Source organism: Pectinophora gossypiella, chromosome 18 (genome assembly GCF_024362695.1).
Source record: "Pectinophora gossypiella chromosome 18, ilPecGoss1.1, whole genome shotgun sequence".
NCBI classification, from domain to species: Eukaryota; Metazoa; Arthropoda; class Insecta; order Lepidoptera; family Gelechiidae; genus Pectinophora; species Pectinophora gossypiella.
The window spans coordinates 5,473,756-5,489,093 of NC_065421.1; the positions used below are offsets into that span (position 1 = coordinate 5,473,756).

Consider the following 15,338-nt stretch of genomic DNA (forward strand, 5'->3'; position numbering starts at 1 on the left):
ATACAGCCGTGTTTGTCTGATATCGGTTTATTGTATTTTCTTTCATATTAATTATTTTCTTAATCTGCTATAATGCCGGGATAGCTGAACACTGCCAGAAATTATTTAATAAAATAAAAATAAAAATAGCCTTTATTCACCGATGTACAGTTCTACTTTACATAGGTTTATTATATGTATTACTTATTCTAATCGGGCTGTCCTGAGACATAGGCCTCCTCCATCAAGCGCCAATCTGCTCTACTTCGTGTGTATCGTCTCCACCCCTTAGGTAGGTCATCCTCCCATCTTTTGATTGGCCTCCCTCTTCGCCTTTTGCCGTCTCTGGGGTACCATTCCGTGATGTCTTTTGTCCATTTGTTAGTTTTAGACCTCATCATGTGTCCGGTCCACCGCCACTTCAATCTTCTCGCTGTTTTGGTTACGTCTGCGACTTTTGTAATCCCCCTTATTTTCGACATGGTCCACCTGTCTCGCAGTCTCAAGCTCAGCATACTCCTTTCCATCCCATTCTGGCAGACCTTTAGCTTGCTTTAGAAATTATTTAATCTCCAATAAATGTAGGCCATTAAAAGAAGACAAGTAAAGTATTAAAACAAGTAACGCCAAACGTGGCTGTAGCTATTAAAAGTCTTTGCTTGTTCATCAATAAAAGTAGTAAACTGTCAAAAATTGGCGGGAATGGCATATTTATTTACGTCAAAATGTACCTAAGCGAATATGCATAGAAAGTGAAACTAGAACAATTATTTAGTTATATATTTAAAGTCCCTTACTTTTTTTGATTAGTGTTATGTTACTACTTTGTTTTCGATTAACGATCTAATGGATTTGAAAAAGATATTACCTTCCAAAATATTTGAAGTAATAGATAAAGCCGGTCTTTCAACAGCGAAACAAATTATGATTCTGTCGGTTTGGGACATTAAAAAATTGACGAATCTTCGTACCGATGATATACTACTGTTGAAGAACCAAGTCGCTAATCATGTGTCTCCAGAAAGTATTACAAGCGATGAGCTTTTAACACGTCAAGAGAAGGCCATAACTACTGGATGTGTGGAAATTGATAAACAATTACAAAATGGTTTCAGAGTCGGAACTATAACTGAAATTTACGGAGAAAGTGGTTCCGGGAAAACACAAATAGCCCTACAAGCTGCAGCCCATAATTGGTCCACGGGAACTGTATTTATTTGTACTGAAGATACATTTCCAGTTAAAAGATTTGAGCAAATAAAACAAAGCATTAAAGATTATAATCGTGAGGAGGATTATGGAAAGAATATATTTGTAGAGCACATCACTGAGGCATGTGATCTGTTGTCATGTATAAGAGTGCGTTTACCAAAACTCTTAGAAAAACACAAACTTTCCCTCGTAATAATAGATTCAATAGCAGCCCCATTTAGATCAGAATATACAAATTACATACAAAGAGCTGAAGAACTAAGGGAATTGGCTCTCTCATTGATTAAAATAGCTCAGGAACATAACCTGGCTGTACTGTGCATCAATCAAGTCACTGCTTCATTTGATGGACCTGAAGTCTTGCCGTCTTTAGGCTTAGCTTGGTCTAACATGATCTCCACAAGGTTATGGTTAAGGAAGACAAACAGAATTATAAGCTTCAATAAAATGCCTACAACTACTATGAAAACTGCAAGCATTGAAGAAAACATATTTGTTAGAGAATTATCGGTTATTTTTGCACCTAACCTACCAAATTCTGTGATTAAATTAATAATAACGCCAACTGGTATTCAGAGTATGTTATAAATAGTTATGTAATATAACTATAAAAACATTTTTTATATTTTATTAATTGTAGACCACATGAAAAGTTTTATCATAGTCCGATTATAGCTTACGGTTTGATACTGATATAATCCTAAACAGCTATAAGCCAAACCTGAAAATAAAAGAATCAGCTGAGTTTGACATCTGTCAAAATGTTTCTAAGTAAAACCTACTCTATGCAGTTCTTTTAAGGATTCTTTTCATTTTTACCTAGTGCAATGAATCATTGCTTCTTGTTCTTGTTCAATTTAATTTTACTGATTAAAATAAAAAATATCTATTAAAAGTATACAGTTAAAATTATTGAAAATGTCTTGCAATTCTTGTGCTAAACCATATTCACTATTAAGGAAAGAGGTAACTACCTGCATAACTGATTCTTAATAAGAAATACTAGTAACAAGTACAAGTGTTTAAAACAATAAACTTTGTTAACAGAAAGGCTGTCCAAACTGTGGATTCAGTTTCTGCTCCAAATGTTTAGAATACAAAATGTTTGTACCAAAGTTGAAAGCTGAAGCAAAAGTAAGTGGAATGAAATCTGTTCTAGAATACCTATTTGGTATACCTACTTTTATTTTATTTTTTTGTATTTCAAGGTATGTGCAAAATGTAAAAGGTTACCACAATCAGATGAGCCAAGGAAAATTCAGCCGCCAGATGCATATTATAAGTAAGTGAATAACATGTTTTTAATTTTAAGTTTTTGTTTTTGTAACTATTTTAAGTACTTTAAAATTCACATAAGGCTTCCATTTGTGCATTATAAAAATGTTCATATTATTACAGAAGACTTGGAGTAATGAAAAATGATTCCTTCGATAAACTAGATTCACAACAGCAACCAAATAGTAGCAACAATGTAGATCAAGAAATTATTAACAGACTTCGTAAATTAAAGGAAGACAGCAAAAAGCCACAAACATCTGAAGAAGAAATTGCCCAAAGATTGCAAAAGATTAAAGGAGAAATGCCCAAGACCTCAGATGCAGAAATACAAGAAAGACTGGCAAGGCTAAGAGGGGTCCCTATTGCAACAGTTCAAAGTCAGGTACCTAATCAGTTAAAAAGAAAATAAAAAAGCAATGTTTTGGTTGCTAGACCATCCATCAACCAAATAAAGCACTTGTTCTGAAAAACTACTTGCTTTCCTAAACAAATAATCTCACATTACTTTTTGATTCTTAATAAATTTAATTTTCTAAACCATATTCAATTAAATCTGACAGTTGACTTGATTATGCAGATAATTAACATCATGTATGACTCAAAATTTCCTCAAGTCAGTATTTGACACTCAGTATTGTTGTTTCAGACAACATTACCAGCTCCAGACTTAAGAACAGAACAAGAACAGGCAGATGATTTAATCAAGAAATATATGGAGCAGACAAAAATTGATACTAAATATAAAGAAGAATTTGATGGACTGGTCAATGATATTGAGTCTAGACTGGGCAAGTTGAAAGGAGACCCTAGTACAGGAGGCCCTAGTGGCCAGAGTTCCAAATCTGTGGAGGTTGAATCTGAAGATGAAGAAGAAACAGTGAAGAAAATTATCGAAAAGGTATGTTACTCACATTTAGAGAAAGACACCTACACTATACAAATTATTTATTTATTTAAATATTACCAAAATTACAGGTAAAAGCAGAAAGTCTACATGATGATGATGAGTTACCGTCATCAACAAATGATGAACTACCGTTCTGCGAAATCTGCAATGAAGATGCGAAAATGCGTTGCTTAGGATGCAGATATCTGTTCTGCAAACAATGCTTCTTGGAGCACAAAGATGATGATGATGGCTGCAATAGATATGAGCCATACACTCCACCAAAAGGAGTTCACTATTAATTTTCTATTTATAAGCAAAGTTCACATGTAACAATCACTTTATTAGGCTTTAAAATAATACAAGCTATTTATTTAAACTTATTATTTATTTCTACTCTCCTCTATAAGACTAGGTATAAATTTTACTAAATCTTCTGTTGTTTGTTTATATTCATTTTCAATCCAAATATCTTTTAGTTTACTTATAATTGGGCCATACATTTTCCCAGGAGGTACACCGTTATCTTTAAGATCTTTCCCTCCAACTGGAAACCTTGGGATTGACCATTTGTTGAATTGTTCTAAAAGTGTCTCATCTCCTCTATATTTAAGGACTTCACGCACATACTCAATGGCATCTTTTTGTTTTATCTTTGTATTTAATACTAACTTTTCATATGGCCTGAAAACAAATAATAGGTATTAAGTAGATATATACATATAACTGAAAGACAAGTTTAAAGCTTCAGTTTCAACTTACAATAAGGGTCTTGAAGAAGATACTTTATCTCCTCTATGTTCCACAAGGAAATATGTCATGTCTCTGTCATATCCTGAGAACTTCAGCCTGTTATGCAGAAGTGTGACATCATCCATATCTCTCAACAATGCTGCAAGGTAGCTCATTGGATGCAGGTTTAAATGCTCAGCTCTTTTTAGTACCCTATCTAGCTCTTCTAGGTTTGGATCAGATGGTAATCCTGAAACATAAAAACATGATTAACCTCTCATCTGCCGAGATACCAGACACAATAGATTTTACATTGTGTCTGGTCGAGATCCGCGTTCCGGCAGATGAGAGGTTAAGAGTCATGAATAACATATAATGGTAAATTGTGTAGACAAGTCTCTTACCAATATATTTTCCAATGTCTACACTTAACATTTTCTTCAAAAGATTTCCAGCAAAATTTCCTTGTAGAGTCTTCTTCAACTCTGTCCAAATTCTTTCTCCAGACACTTGTTGTAAACCACTAGCATTATCCTTTATAACATTCAAAGTATGTTCTTCATGGTTCTCAGGTTCTTCTGCTATTCTTCCATAGAAGCGGAAATATCTCATAATTCTAAGGAAATCTTCTTTTATCCTGACATCTGGATCTCCTACAAATGCTATTCTTCTTTTTTGTAAATCTTCATAGCCAAAGAAGTAATCATAGACTGAGCCATCAAATCCTGTAAATAAAATGTTGCATTATTGATAAAACACTTTATCTGCAACCACAATCTTAATCTTTCGAACGCCGGAACGCGGATCTCGACCAGACACAATGTAAAATCTATTGTGTCTGGTATCTCGGCATATGAGAGGTTAATTACCTATATGAATACTCATACAGACCTAAAAACATTGAGTTTATAGTTAAATCTCTCCTGTTAGCATCTAACTTCCAATCTGTGGTGAACTCAACTTCAGCATGCCTTCCATCTGTGACCATATCAATTCTCAATGTAGTTACTTCAAAGTTTTCTTTGTCATTGATTCTTGGTGTGATGGTCCCATGTTTCTCCCCACTCATATTGATCATCCGGATGTTTTCAACTGTAAACATATCTTTCATCTGCTGAGGGGTCGCTACTGTGGCAAAATCCAGATCTTTCGGCGGCTGATTCATCAGGAGATCTCTGGAATAATTTATTAATGCAATATAGTATTTTGTTGTGCAAGATACTTGTTTTCAAGAATATGTGCATATTACAGCAAATGGAGGTACCACTTTTGTATTTAAAGCGGTTAAAGACGCACCTGACCGCTCCGCCAGCAACTCTAATTTCATACTTGTACTTATCAAAAATTCTCTTCAATTCCATAACCTCTTCGGTAAATATATTTTTGAATTCTGCCGACTCCAACTTGACGACGACAGGATTTTCACGACATATCAGATCCATATCCATCTTAGACCGAACTCTACGGCGACTTGGTACAGTAACGCTGCAAAACGCCTGCAATTTAATAAGAAAATAACATCTGGTAGAACTTTGCAGTTCAAAGTTTTAGAGGTTATATTATGGCTATTCACTTACCCTTATATTAACACTACGATAAATTTTTAAAACTCTTGTATATCCGATGGACATAACTTTGATAAAGTCAAGAAATCTTTTCTCAATTAATAAGAAACAATAACTTCAACTTCAACTTTATGGTTGTATGGCAACCGGTCGTCATAGAGTAGAGACAACCATTACTGCCAATGTCAAGTACAGGAATCACATTTGTCCATAGATAATGTCCATATAAGTACGTCCAAAGGTATCACTATTTCCTGAAACAGGACAACACAACACCACATATAAGCACATAAAAACAAAACAAACATCACAGGGCATGATTAATATTGGTTAAAACATAAATGATTATAACTTAATATCATACTTTTGTATGTAATTGCACAGTAATTTTATGAACGACGTGTTAGTAAATAATAATAGGGATTTCGCGTTAATGGGCCTAGGAATTTTCGAAGGAAGGATATCGTATAATGAAATAGGTCGTAAAGGGCAATTAAAAAGTATATGATCTGTGGAGCCTTCTTCAGTTTCACAGTCACACATGGGCGTGTTACGTAAGTTTAATTTAAACAGATGTAGAGGGGTGCATGTATGGCCAATGCGCAACCGACAAACAACCGAGGTGGATCGTTTATCCGCCAAGCGATATCTAGAATACCATGTTTTGGTGGGAATCTCCGGTTGGATATCCCCATAATACCGGCCTTTTAGTTGTCTAGAACGATCCCAGTTCTTTTGCCAGGATTTATTCAGATCAGGCTTAGCCGCGCACTTGAGATCTAGTGCATAAAACTGAAAATGATCAGAGCTTCCCGATGTTGCAGCATCCTTAGCAAATGAGTCAACCACTTCGTTCCCTCTGATGCCCGTATGACTTGGAATCCAGGCAATAACTACCTCGGTGTTATTAATATAGCATTCGTACAGCATTTCTTTAATTTGGAAAATTAGCGGATGTATAGAACTGGAGATAAATAGGTTTGAGTCAATGGCATAAAGGCAGCTCAAAGAATCTGAAAAAATTATAGATTTGTTGAACTTATGAACCCGAATAAATTTGACGGCCTCTAATAGGGCAATAGCTTCGCCTGTAAACACCGTGCAGACGGGAGGGCATTTAAAGCTTAAGAGGGTCGAATATTTAGGCATCCAGACAGCGGCACCGATCCGCCCATCTTCAGCCTTTGAAGCGTCTGTATACAAGTGTAGCCAGTCATTCCAATCACTATTGATTTTATCATTAAAGAGGGCATTTGCCCCAGGTGAGTCTTTCAAAATACCAAAACTCTTCAAAATATTCGGTTTAAAAAGGAGTGCTTCAAAAGGAGTCGAAAAAAGAGGATTTATGTTTGCTTGGTGAACTTTATAGTTTAAAACTTTAAATTTTTTAAAACTTTTGATGAGATGGGGAAGATCCTTATTATTCCAGTATTGATTTTTTGGTATTATGCATGAGAGAGATTCTAGTTTTGATAGGAGAGGATGTTTATTGTATTGCACAATTTTCGAGAAAAATCTGTCTGAAAGGTACGTTCTACGGATGGATAGGGGAGGGTCACCAGCTTCTACTTGTAGAGCATTTGTAGGCGAAGATTTCATTGCTCCCAGTATAATTCTCAAGCACTGATATTGAATTTTATCCAAAGTTCTTAAAGCAGTCTTATTGCAAGGCTCTAATATAAAAGACCCGTAGTCAAAAATTGACCTGACTATAGCGTTGTAAACTAATTTTTGGGTGTATGGATGGGATCCCCACCATACACCCGATAAACAGCGCAATATATTAATGTTCCTCTCACATTTGTCAACAATATAATTGAGATGATCTTTACCTGACATAGTCGAGTCCAAGTAAATACCTAGAAATTTTACGCCATTACTGACAGGAATTCGTTTTCCTGCGAAGGTAATATCTACATCCGGCACAGATCTTTTTCTGGTAAACACCACCACAGAACTCTTCTCTACCGATAATGATAAACCATGTTCATCAAGCCAGTTTTCTAGGTATTGAAGGGCATGGTTAAGCTTGCCGGTTGCTTCCTCTAAAGAGTCGGACGAGGCGTACAAGACCAAGTCATCCGCATACTGAAGGACATTACAAAAGGAATTAACACAGAGCTCTAAGTCGTACGTATACAGGCTGTAGAGCAGAGGACTGAGTACAGAACCCTGCGGCAAGCCCCGCCAGACACGCCTCGGTTCGAGAAGGGAGCCATGGACACGAACCTGGATTGATCTCTCCATCAACAAATTACAAACGAAATAAGCTAGCCTCACGGGAATGTTCAGATTAAGGAGCTTCTCCCTGAGCACCGGAAGCAGCACACTGTCATAAGCAGCAGAGATATCCAAAAATACCCCCACCAAAAACTGGTTGTTGGAGAGAGCAATCCTGATATCAGTAGATAGGATGGCCAAACTATCTGTGGTACTCATGCCTTTACGGAAACCGAACTGGCTCTCGGCTAAAATCACCTCACTTTCCACAAACCATTCCAATCTTCTCTTAAGCATGTGTTCCATAATCTTACAAAGGGTTGATGATAGGGCAATAGGTCTAAAAGAAGTACTTTTAGAGGGGTCTTTTCCTGGTTTTAGGATTGGAATAATTATCTGCCTTTTCCAAGATTCCGGAACATACGCTGTTTCAAAGAATTTATTAATTAATAAGAGATAAAGGGTTTTGGTGTATTGGCCGGCTTTCTTTAAAAAAGAATATGGGATCCCATCCACCCCAGGGGATGAGTCCCTAAGGTATTCAAGGGCTGATCGTAGCTCGTCGTTAGAAAAAGGGTTATTAAATGCATGATGAGGAAAAGAAGAAGGGTACGGCATGGGCAAGCAGTCATGATTAGGGGCCGAAAGAGGAGCTAAACTGTTAGTAAATGCGTGAATCCATCTAGAGTAATCATTAGAGTCACAATTACGAAAAGAGAAGGAGCCCCTAAAGCGTTTTATGGAACGCCACATCAAGGTAGGAGGAGTGCGAGGGGAAAGGGATTGACAAAAACGCAACCATGAGGATTTTTTCTTTTTTTTGAAAAAGCGCTTCGCCATTGCAGTAACTTTTTTTAATAGAACATAGTTCTCTGTCGTTATCATGAGGCAGTAGTTGGTTTCAGCTTCTTTGCGTCTCTGGTACATTTCAGTACATTCTGCATCCCACCAAGGGGGAGAGATCTTAGTACCAACCTTTGTCTTTTTAGCTGGGATATTGTCATCTGCAGCTTTACAGATACCTTGAACAAAAAGGCCGTATGCCTCCTCAACATTAGAATCATTGATGGTGGGGACAGAGTGCGAATTAATATCGGCGTCAATGGAATAATTATCCCAGTTCGCACGAGGAATAATATATTTTAATAGAGGTTCAAATGGTCTGACTGAAGGAGACGGTTGATCGAAGGAAATAACAATAACATAATGATCACTACCATATTTCTCCGATAAGATTTGCCATGAGGTCATAGACCTAATGTCTGCTGAGCACATTGAAAGGTCTACAGCACTTACTCTACGATCTGGAGCAGTATAACGCGTTGGAGAACCATCGTTTAAAAGGCAAAGATTTCTGAAGTCCATCAGGTCAACCAGATCACACCCAAGGGGGTCATAATCGGGTCCACCCCATATTACATGTGAAACGTTAAAGTCTCCTACAATAATAATAGGACCAGAAAGTTGAGAAATTAATAGCTCAATATCAGAAATAGAGATTACGTTTGGATGAGGAATATAAATACAAAGTATGGAAAAATTTTGAATTTTGACTGCTACAGCATTGATTCCTACTATAGCTGGGAGAGGGATACGGTTATGAGTAATTGAGGATTTAATGAAAATGGCAGTACCAGCGTGACCATCAGTTCTGTCGTCCCGAAGACAAGAGTATCCCGGGAGCCTAAAATAGGACCCCGGTTTAAACCAGGTCTCCGAGACGGCAAAAACTGCAGGGTCATGGGAGTTAATCATATGCAAGATTTCATGCTTCTTGGGACGAAGACTCTGTGCATTCCATTGTATGATCTTGAATTTTGGTAATGACTTGATTAAGGTCCTTTAGCATGTTGGCAACGTGGTACGGTGGTGAAAAGTCATTGTATCTATTTAGGATGTTCATAAGAAGGTTCACGAGGAGGTCCAAAAGGTTGTCAGTCTTTGGGGCAGGAGAGTTGACTAAACAAACTCCGTTATTAGGGGCTGGAGGGTCCCTGTCTGCAATGAGGGCCTGATGGGTTCCAGTGTCATACCCCTGACTAGAGGGGGCTCTAGGGCGGGTTGGCTTGATCACGGTTTTTTTGTAACTGGTTTGTGACGTTACTCTGTGGCCCTCGGAATATGAAGGTTGAGAAGATGGAGCAGAGACTAACGGAGAAAACATAGTTTTTGCTACATCAGCATAAGCCCGACGAACTTGGGGGACCTTGGCAGAAGCCTCAGGGAAAGAGATATTTTCTTGGGCCATTGTTATTTTAATCACTTTCTGTCGCCCGAGCTCTGGACAGGATTTGTCTGTAGCAAAATGCCTGCCCAAGCAGAGCACGCAGGAGGCATCTTCCTCTTTTACTGGACAACTATTACCAGGGTGGGGTTGGGTACAACGATAACAGCGTGGCTTACTGGATCGGCACACACCTGCAATGTGACCAAATCTGCAACAATTGTGGCATTGGATGGTAGGCAGTTCATAAATTTCTACTGGAAGGGAAGTATAGAAGCAGAATATTTTTTTTGGCAGAGTTTGTCCAGTGAAAGTGACCACTAGGGTGCCGGTAGGGACCCATTCAATATTGCCATCTTTGGTAACTTTTCGGTTTAGTCTGCGCACTTTGCAAATGTGGCCACAACCCAGTGGCAGCTCAACATTCTCCACAAACTCTGAAAGGCTCCAATCGGTAGGAACGCCACGAACAATTCCCATTCTGGTCACATTGTAGGTGGGGATAATGGCAGTCATGTTGCTTGAGACTAGCATGGGGTTTGTCACAAAATTATTCGCTGCTTCTGGAGTCCGGAACTCAACAGAGATACGATTACGTCCTGCCACCTTGACTCCAGTGCGAGCAACATCGGTTATTTTTGAGTGGGCTAGTAATTTACCAAATTGGATTGGGTTGATTGTAGTGCCAGCTTTAGGATGCGACTCTAACCGCGAAACATGTACTATAAACGGGCCGTCGTCATTTTCGGTATAGACTTTTGTTTCATTTTCATGAGTCCATACATTTTGCAAGGAGTCGGATGGAGGAACTCTCGATTTCTTGGGAATATCACTATTTGAGCCTATGTTATCCCTACGTTTACGGCTTGGGGGCAGCGCATCGACCATTTCTGCTTCTTGGATAGGGGGATCGCCATGTTGTGCGAGAGCACGTGGATCCGGAGGGTCCGGCGGCTCGCTAGGAATCGACGACATTGCCGTCGATTCCCAGCGTTATAAAAGCACAAACACTTACCTTTCTACTAAAGGACAACACACCACAATAAGTTAGTACACAGGGGGAATGTAAGGCAACAAAAACCACGAAATTTTGGGACAATCTCAACAACGCGTGTGAAATCCTTAACACCCAACTTGGCAGTCCATCAAGAAACAATAAATTATGAATGAAACATTGACATTTGCCTTCTGTCTGACAGTTTTTGTTTTTAATTTACCGGCCTTTTTTTTCTTTTTGGCATGACTCGTCAGACCTTGATCACGGTCCTAAAGGTGGTTATACACACGCCTGTTATACAGGGTGTTAGTGACATCGTAACGAAAACTTTGAGGGATGATTCAGACCATGATTCTGAGTTGATATCAAGTGGAATTTTCCGTCGCAAAAGTATGGATAGGAAAATAATTAAAAAAGACACAAAAAAAATCATGAATTTTTGACAGGAAATTCCACTTGATATCAACTCAGAATCATGGTCTGAATCATCCCCCTCAATATTCGTTACGGTGTCACTAACACCCATACCTACTTGTATGGCTACCGTATGTAGTAGTTTAAACGGGGTACGGGGTGTAAGTGACATCGTAACGAATTCTGAGAGGGATGATTCGGCTGATTATTCGGAGTTAATGTCAAGTGGAATTTTCCATCGCAAAAGTATAGAATTGAAAATAATTTAAAAAAACTAAAAAAAATATACATGATTTTTGCGACGGAAAAATCCACTTGATATCGACTCAGAATCATGGTCTGAATCATCCCTCTAAAGTCTAAGTATTCGTTACGATGTCACTAACACCCTGTATACAAGCACACTTGCAAGTCAGCTCCTTGCCCGTGCCAGCTACTTCCATGAATAATTATGTACTGTTACAAGCTACTGCTCCATCTTACTGGCATATATTCCCGCCGGATGTAGTGGAAGGTACGGTAATGGTTTCTAAACATACAACCTATTCTAACAGTTTAGTCTGACTCTCTTTGACTCTTCTTCTATGCAATTTTTTCACTTAAAACATTTTGTAGACAGGCAGACAATAAAAACTCAATATTTTCCACATCCAATTCTTTATTACAGGAGTTTAATTAATTACATACAGGTATTGCATCGGTGGCTTAGTTATAAATCATCTACTGTCATTTGCCGCCCAGAAGACTGTTCATGCCACTGGAACCTTGTTGCAGCTGGCGCATCATGTTATTCAGGCCCGACATGCCACCCATCTGCTGAAGAATGCGCGGGTCCATCATCTTAGCCATTTGCTGATTGAGCTTAGCCATTTGGTTCTGGTTAACGTTTTTCGCGATATCACCTCCCTTGAACAAACCCTTGATTCCACCCATTTTCTTGACGACTGCAGCAAATTTAGTATACTGAGCGATGAGGTCTTTCACATCTCTTTCTGTAACACCTGAGCCTTGTGCAACTCTTGTGATGCGAGTTGGTTGTTTGGAGAATAATTTTGCTCCATCACGGTGGTCGAGCTCACCCTCATTCATGGAATCCATAATGGTCATGAGTCGTTTCAGTTTAGCCATGGATTCTTGTTCACTGCCCTTAGACATTAAATCTTGAGAAAAACCTGGGATCATACCCTGCAGACAAAAATACCAATGTAATACCATAATTTAAATACTATTGGAGACTTAAAATTATACATACCATAATCTGTGAGAATGGTCCCATCTTCATGATATTCTGGAATTGTTCATACATGGCACGCAGTGTGAATTGACCATGTTTCAACTTCTCAATAAGCTCATCATTGTCATCCAACTTGAGTTCATTGACCTTGTCCAGGAGACCCTCTATATCACCCATGCCCAACAGCTTGTTGATGAAAGGTTTTGTTTTGAATGGCTCCAGATCATCAATGTGTTCTCCTGTACCTATGAAGATGATGGGACTCTGTGTTGCAGCGACACTAAAAAGGATTATTTAAAAAATTTGTAACCATTTCAGTACTAAAATTTATTATTGAGCAGTGGCTGGAAGGGCCTGAATATGTAAGGCTGAGGATAGGGCTTCGTGGCGCGCCTTGGGAGAGGCCTATGTCCAGCAATGTCTGATGATTATTGGGAAATAAATTATGCCTAAAATAAGATAACCGAAGGACAAGATCACTACAGAATGGTCTCCAAGTAGAGACAGATGCAGGTGTAAGAGACCTAGGCGGAGATAGCGCGACGTTTTAGATGCTTTCCTACAAGCCTGACTAGAGAAAACAATGGAGAGAGTCCTAGAAGAAATGGAGGTAGGCCTTTGCCCAGCAGTGACATTTCAAGCTAGACAAGATGGATATTACAAGCAATTGAATAAAGTAAATACTTACGCTGAGAGTGCACCACCACCTTTAGCATGTCCATCTAACTTTGTAATAATGACAGAACCAATGTCGACCTTGTCTTTGAAGGCTTTAGCTTGTGCCTCACAAGCCTGACCTATTGTGGCATCCATCACGAAAATGATGTTATCTGGATTCTGAAATGCACAATTTGTTTTTACTTGAGAGAAATAATTTGAGTCAGCAATAATTTCTTTATTAAAAGTAATTATCATTAATTAGTTAATTAACTTATCAAACATTTTTCCACACTAATGGATTTTTCACTGTAGTTTATGGCTATATGTGTATCTCTTGTAATTAAAAATAAGCAAATGAGCTACTGGTATTACGTACAATAGCATTAGCAACTGCCAACATCTCCTCAAACAGTGACTCCTCTTGCTTGTGTCTTCCACTTGTATCCACGATGATCATCTCAAAGCCTTCCTTCTTGAACATCTCTACACCCGTTGTGGCTATCACTACTGGGTCTACTTCTGTATAACTGCAAGTAAAAATGGACTTATTTAATTTGTTTACTTTGATAAAGAAAAAAGAAATGTATAAAAAGTTGTTACAAAAATGATGAAAGATGCTCCAACACAATAAAGAAGTAAATTATACATACCTTCCATAGAAGGGAATTCTGGCCTTAGTACAATTCTGTTTAACCTGATCATAAGCACCAGCTCTGAATGTATCAGCACAGACGAGGCAAGACTTCCAGTTCTTCCTCAAGTAGTGGTATGCAAGTTTTGTACAGGTGGTGGTCTTACCAGACCCCTGCAGACCTACAAACATGACGACATTTGGCTTGCCCTTCACTGGCTGGTACGGTTTCACTCCAGGGTCTACCAGCTGAAAGAAAAGTTAAACATAAGATTTATTCAAGAAGTATAAATTTATTTATTTATTTGCGTCCTCTAACATGATGGACTAATGTTATGGGCGATAGGCTAATCCCTTATCACCATAAGGTTCATCATATCCATCTTAGGACTTCGTATCAACAGTGGCTGCAAGTTGTCTTTGATTACTTGTGGCTCTGCCCACCCCATTTGGGATTACGGGCGTGAGTTTATGTATGTATGTATGTATAAATTTATGCTCAGCTGATTCCATTTATGTCGTCAAAAGTAAAAACAATATCTCACCTTCACAAGTTCCTTGAAAACAGCAGATTGAATCATCCGCCGTTTGTTAAGCCCACCAGCCATTTCATCAAAATCAATAACAGCACGAACATTTTCACGAAGATTCTTCACCAGACGAATATTTACATCTGCTTCAAGTAGTGCAGCGCATATTTGTTTGAGCATAGAATTCAGTACCTGCAAAATGACACTGTATTATAGACACGTATACATTGCATTAAACTTCGTTCGATGCCTGTAGTAAACCATCAATGTCTATTACCTCTTCATTGATAATCGTAGCCCTGCTCAGAGACTGCAGAGCAGTGGTTATTTTACGACCTAAATCAGCTAAAACCATCTTGAATAACTAGATCTACTTTGGGTATAAAATTATTTCAGTACGAACACTAGACCAAAGCACAAATTTAAATGGGAATCACGCAAGGGTCGATGAAATTATTTTGTGTCATTTTATGTTATGAATTGAGAGTAAACCATACGCTTCCTGTTACTTTCCTTTTCGATAATATTTCACAAAAAATCTCTAGAGAATTTGACGTGAGTCGTACACGATGGTTCGACACGTCAAAACAACGTTTCGTTTTGCAAGTTATCAAAACGATATAGTTCATGATGGAATCAATTATTGGTTTTTGTGAAGAATTGATTAAAATTTATTGTGAAATTAAAATAATTATTATTAAATAAAATATAGTTATCTAAATAAGTAATCTAGTAATAATAATTAGATTACGGTAACAAAACGCGATATGAAGTAG

The 15,338-nt window shown here is 38.1% G+C and overlaps 4 protein-coding genes across 5 annotated transcripts; 2 read left to right on the forward strand and 2 right to left on the reverse strand.

Annotated features, from left to right (window-relative positions):
- Window positions 1-80: 80 nt before the first annotated feature.
- On the forward strand, window positions 81-2,089 carry LOC126375012 (DNA repair protein XRCC3). The gene has a single exon (XM_050021849.1). It carries the CDS (start codon window positions 826-828, stop codon window positions 1,777-1,779), a length of 954 nt encoding a protein of 317 aa, XP_049877806.1. The 5' UTR covers window positions 81-825; the 3' UTR covers window positions 1,780-2,089.
- Window positions 2,019-3,734, forward strand: LOC126375013 (abscission/NoCut checkpoint regulator). Its single transcript, XM_050021850.1, has 6 exons — window positions 2,019-2,157; window positions 2,239-2,325; window positions 2,400-2,473; window positions 2,590-2,851; window positions 3,116-3,367; window positions 3,445-3,734. The coding sequence occupies exons 1-6, from the start codon at window positions 2,110-2,112 to the stop codon at window positions 3,655-3,657; spliced, it is 936 nt and encodes a 311-aa protein (XP_049877807.1). The 5' UTR covers window positions 2,019-2,109; the 3' UTR covers window positions 3,658-3,734.
- On the reverse strand, window positions 3,725-11,288 carry LOC126375011 (CCA tRNA nucleotidyltransferase 1, mitochondrial). Of its 2 annotated transcripts, XM_050021848.1 has the most exons (7): window positions 11,244-11,288; window positions 5,665-5,755; window positions 5,384-5,583; window positions 4,979-5,262; window positions 4,492-4,812; window positions 4,118-4,337; window positions 3,725-4,039 (listed from the first exon to the last, which is right to left on the reverse strand). In XM_050021848.1, the coding sequence occupies exons 2-7, from the start codon at window positions 5,716-5,718 to the stop codon at window positions 3,739-3,741; spliced, it is 1,380 nt and encodes a 459-aa protein (XP_049877805.1). In that variant the 5' UTR covers window positions 5,719-5,755; window positions 11,244-11,288; the 3' UTR covers window positions 3,725-3,738. The 2 variants fall into 2 exon arrangements, with proteins under 2 accessions (XP_049877805.1, XP_049877804.1); XM_050021847.1 differs by lacking the exon at window positions 11,244-11,288 and having other exon boundaries at window positions 5,665-5,764.
- Window positions 11,289-12,147: 859 nt separating this feature from the next.
- On the reverse strand, window positions 12,148-15,148 carry LOC126375115 (signal recognition particle 54 kDa protein). The gene is made up of 7 exons (XM_050021957.1): window positions 14,840-15,148; window positions 14,578-14,754; window positions 14,052-14,281; window positions 13,778-13,928; window positions 13,430-13,578; window positions 12,760-13,021; window positions 12,148-12,692 (listed from the first exon to the last, which is right to left on the reverse strand). The coding sequence occupies exons 1-7, from the start codon at window positions 14,915-14,917 to the stop codon at window positions 12,234-12,236; spliced, it is 1,506 nt and encodes a 501-aa protein (XP_049877914.1). The 5' UTR covers window positions 14,918-15,148; the 3' UTR covers window positions 12,148-12,233.
- Window positions 15,149-15,338: the final 190 nt, after the last annotated feature.

Excerpts from the sequence above, each read along its gene's own strand:
- LOC126375011 (XM_050021848.1), bottom strand. The coding sequence starts at position 5,718 with ATGTCCATCGGATATACAAGAGTTTTAAAAATTTATCGTAGTGTTAAT. Across the intron at positions 5,584-5,664 it reads ATCGTAGTGTTAATATAAGG|GCGTTTTGCAGCGTTACTGT; the intron begins GTAAGTGAATAG and ends ATTAAATTGCAG. Across the intron at positions 4,338-4,491 it reads AGACATTGGAAAATATATTG|GATTACCATCTGATCCAAAC; the intron begins GTAAGAGACTTG and ends TTTATGTTTCAG.
- LOC126375115 (XM_050021957.1), bottom strand. The coding sequence starts at position 14,917 with ATGGTTTTAGCTGATTTAGGTCGTAAAATAACCACTGCTCTGCAGTCT. Across the intron at positions 14,755-14,839 it reads CTACGATTATCAATGAAGAG|GTACTGAATTCTATGCTCAA; the intron begins GTAATAGACATT and ends GTCATTTTGCAG. Across the intron at positions 13,579-13,777 it reads TGGCAGTTGCTAATGCTATT|AATCCAGATAACATCATTTT; the intron begins GTACGTAATACC and ends TGTGCATTTCAG.
- LOC126375012 (XM_050021849.1), top strand. The coding sequence starts at position 826 with ATGGATTTGAAAAAGATATTACCTTCCAAAATATTTGAAGTAATAGAT.
- LOC126375013 (XM_050021850.1), top strand. The coding sequence starts at position 2,110 with ATGTCTTGCAATTCTTGTGCTAAACCATATTCACTATTAAGGAAAGAG. Across the intron at positions 2,474-2,589 it reads CCGCCAGATGCATATTATAA|AAGACTTGGAGTAATGAAAA; the intron begins GTAAGTGAATAA and ends ATATTATTACAG. Across the intron at positions 3,368-3,444 it reads TGAAGAAAATTATCGAAAAG|GTAAAAGCAGAAAGTCTACA; the intron begins GTATGTTACTCA and ends CCAAAATTACAG.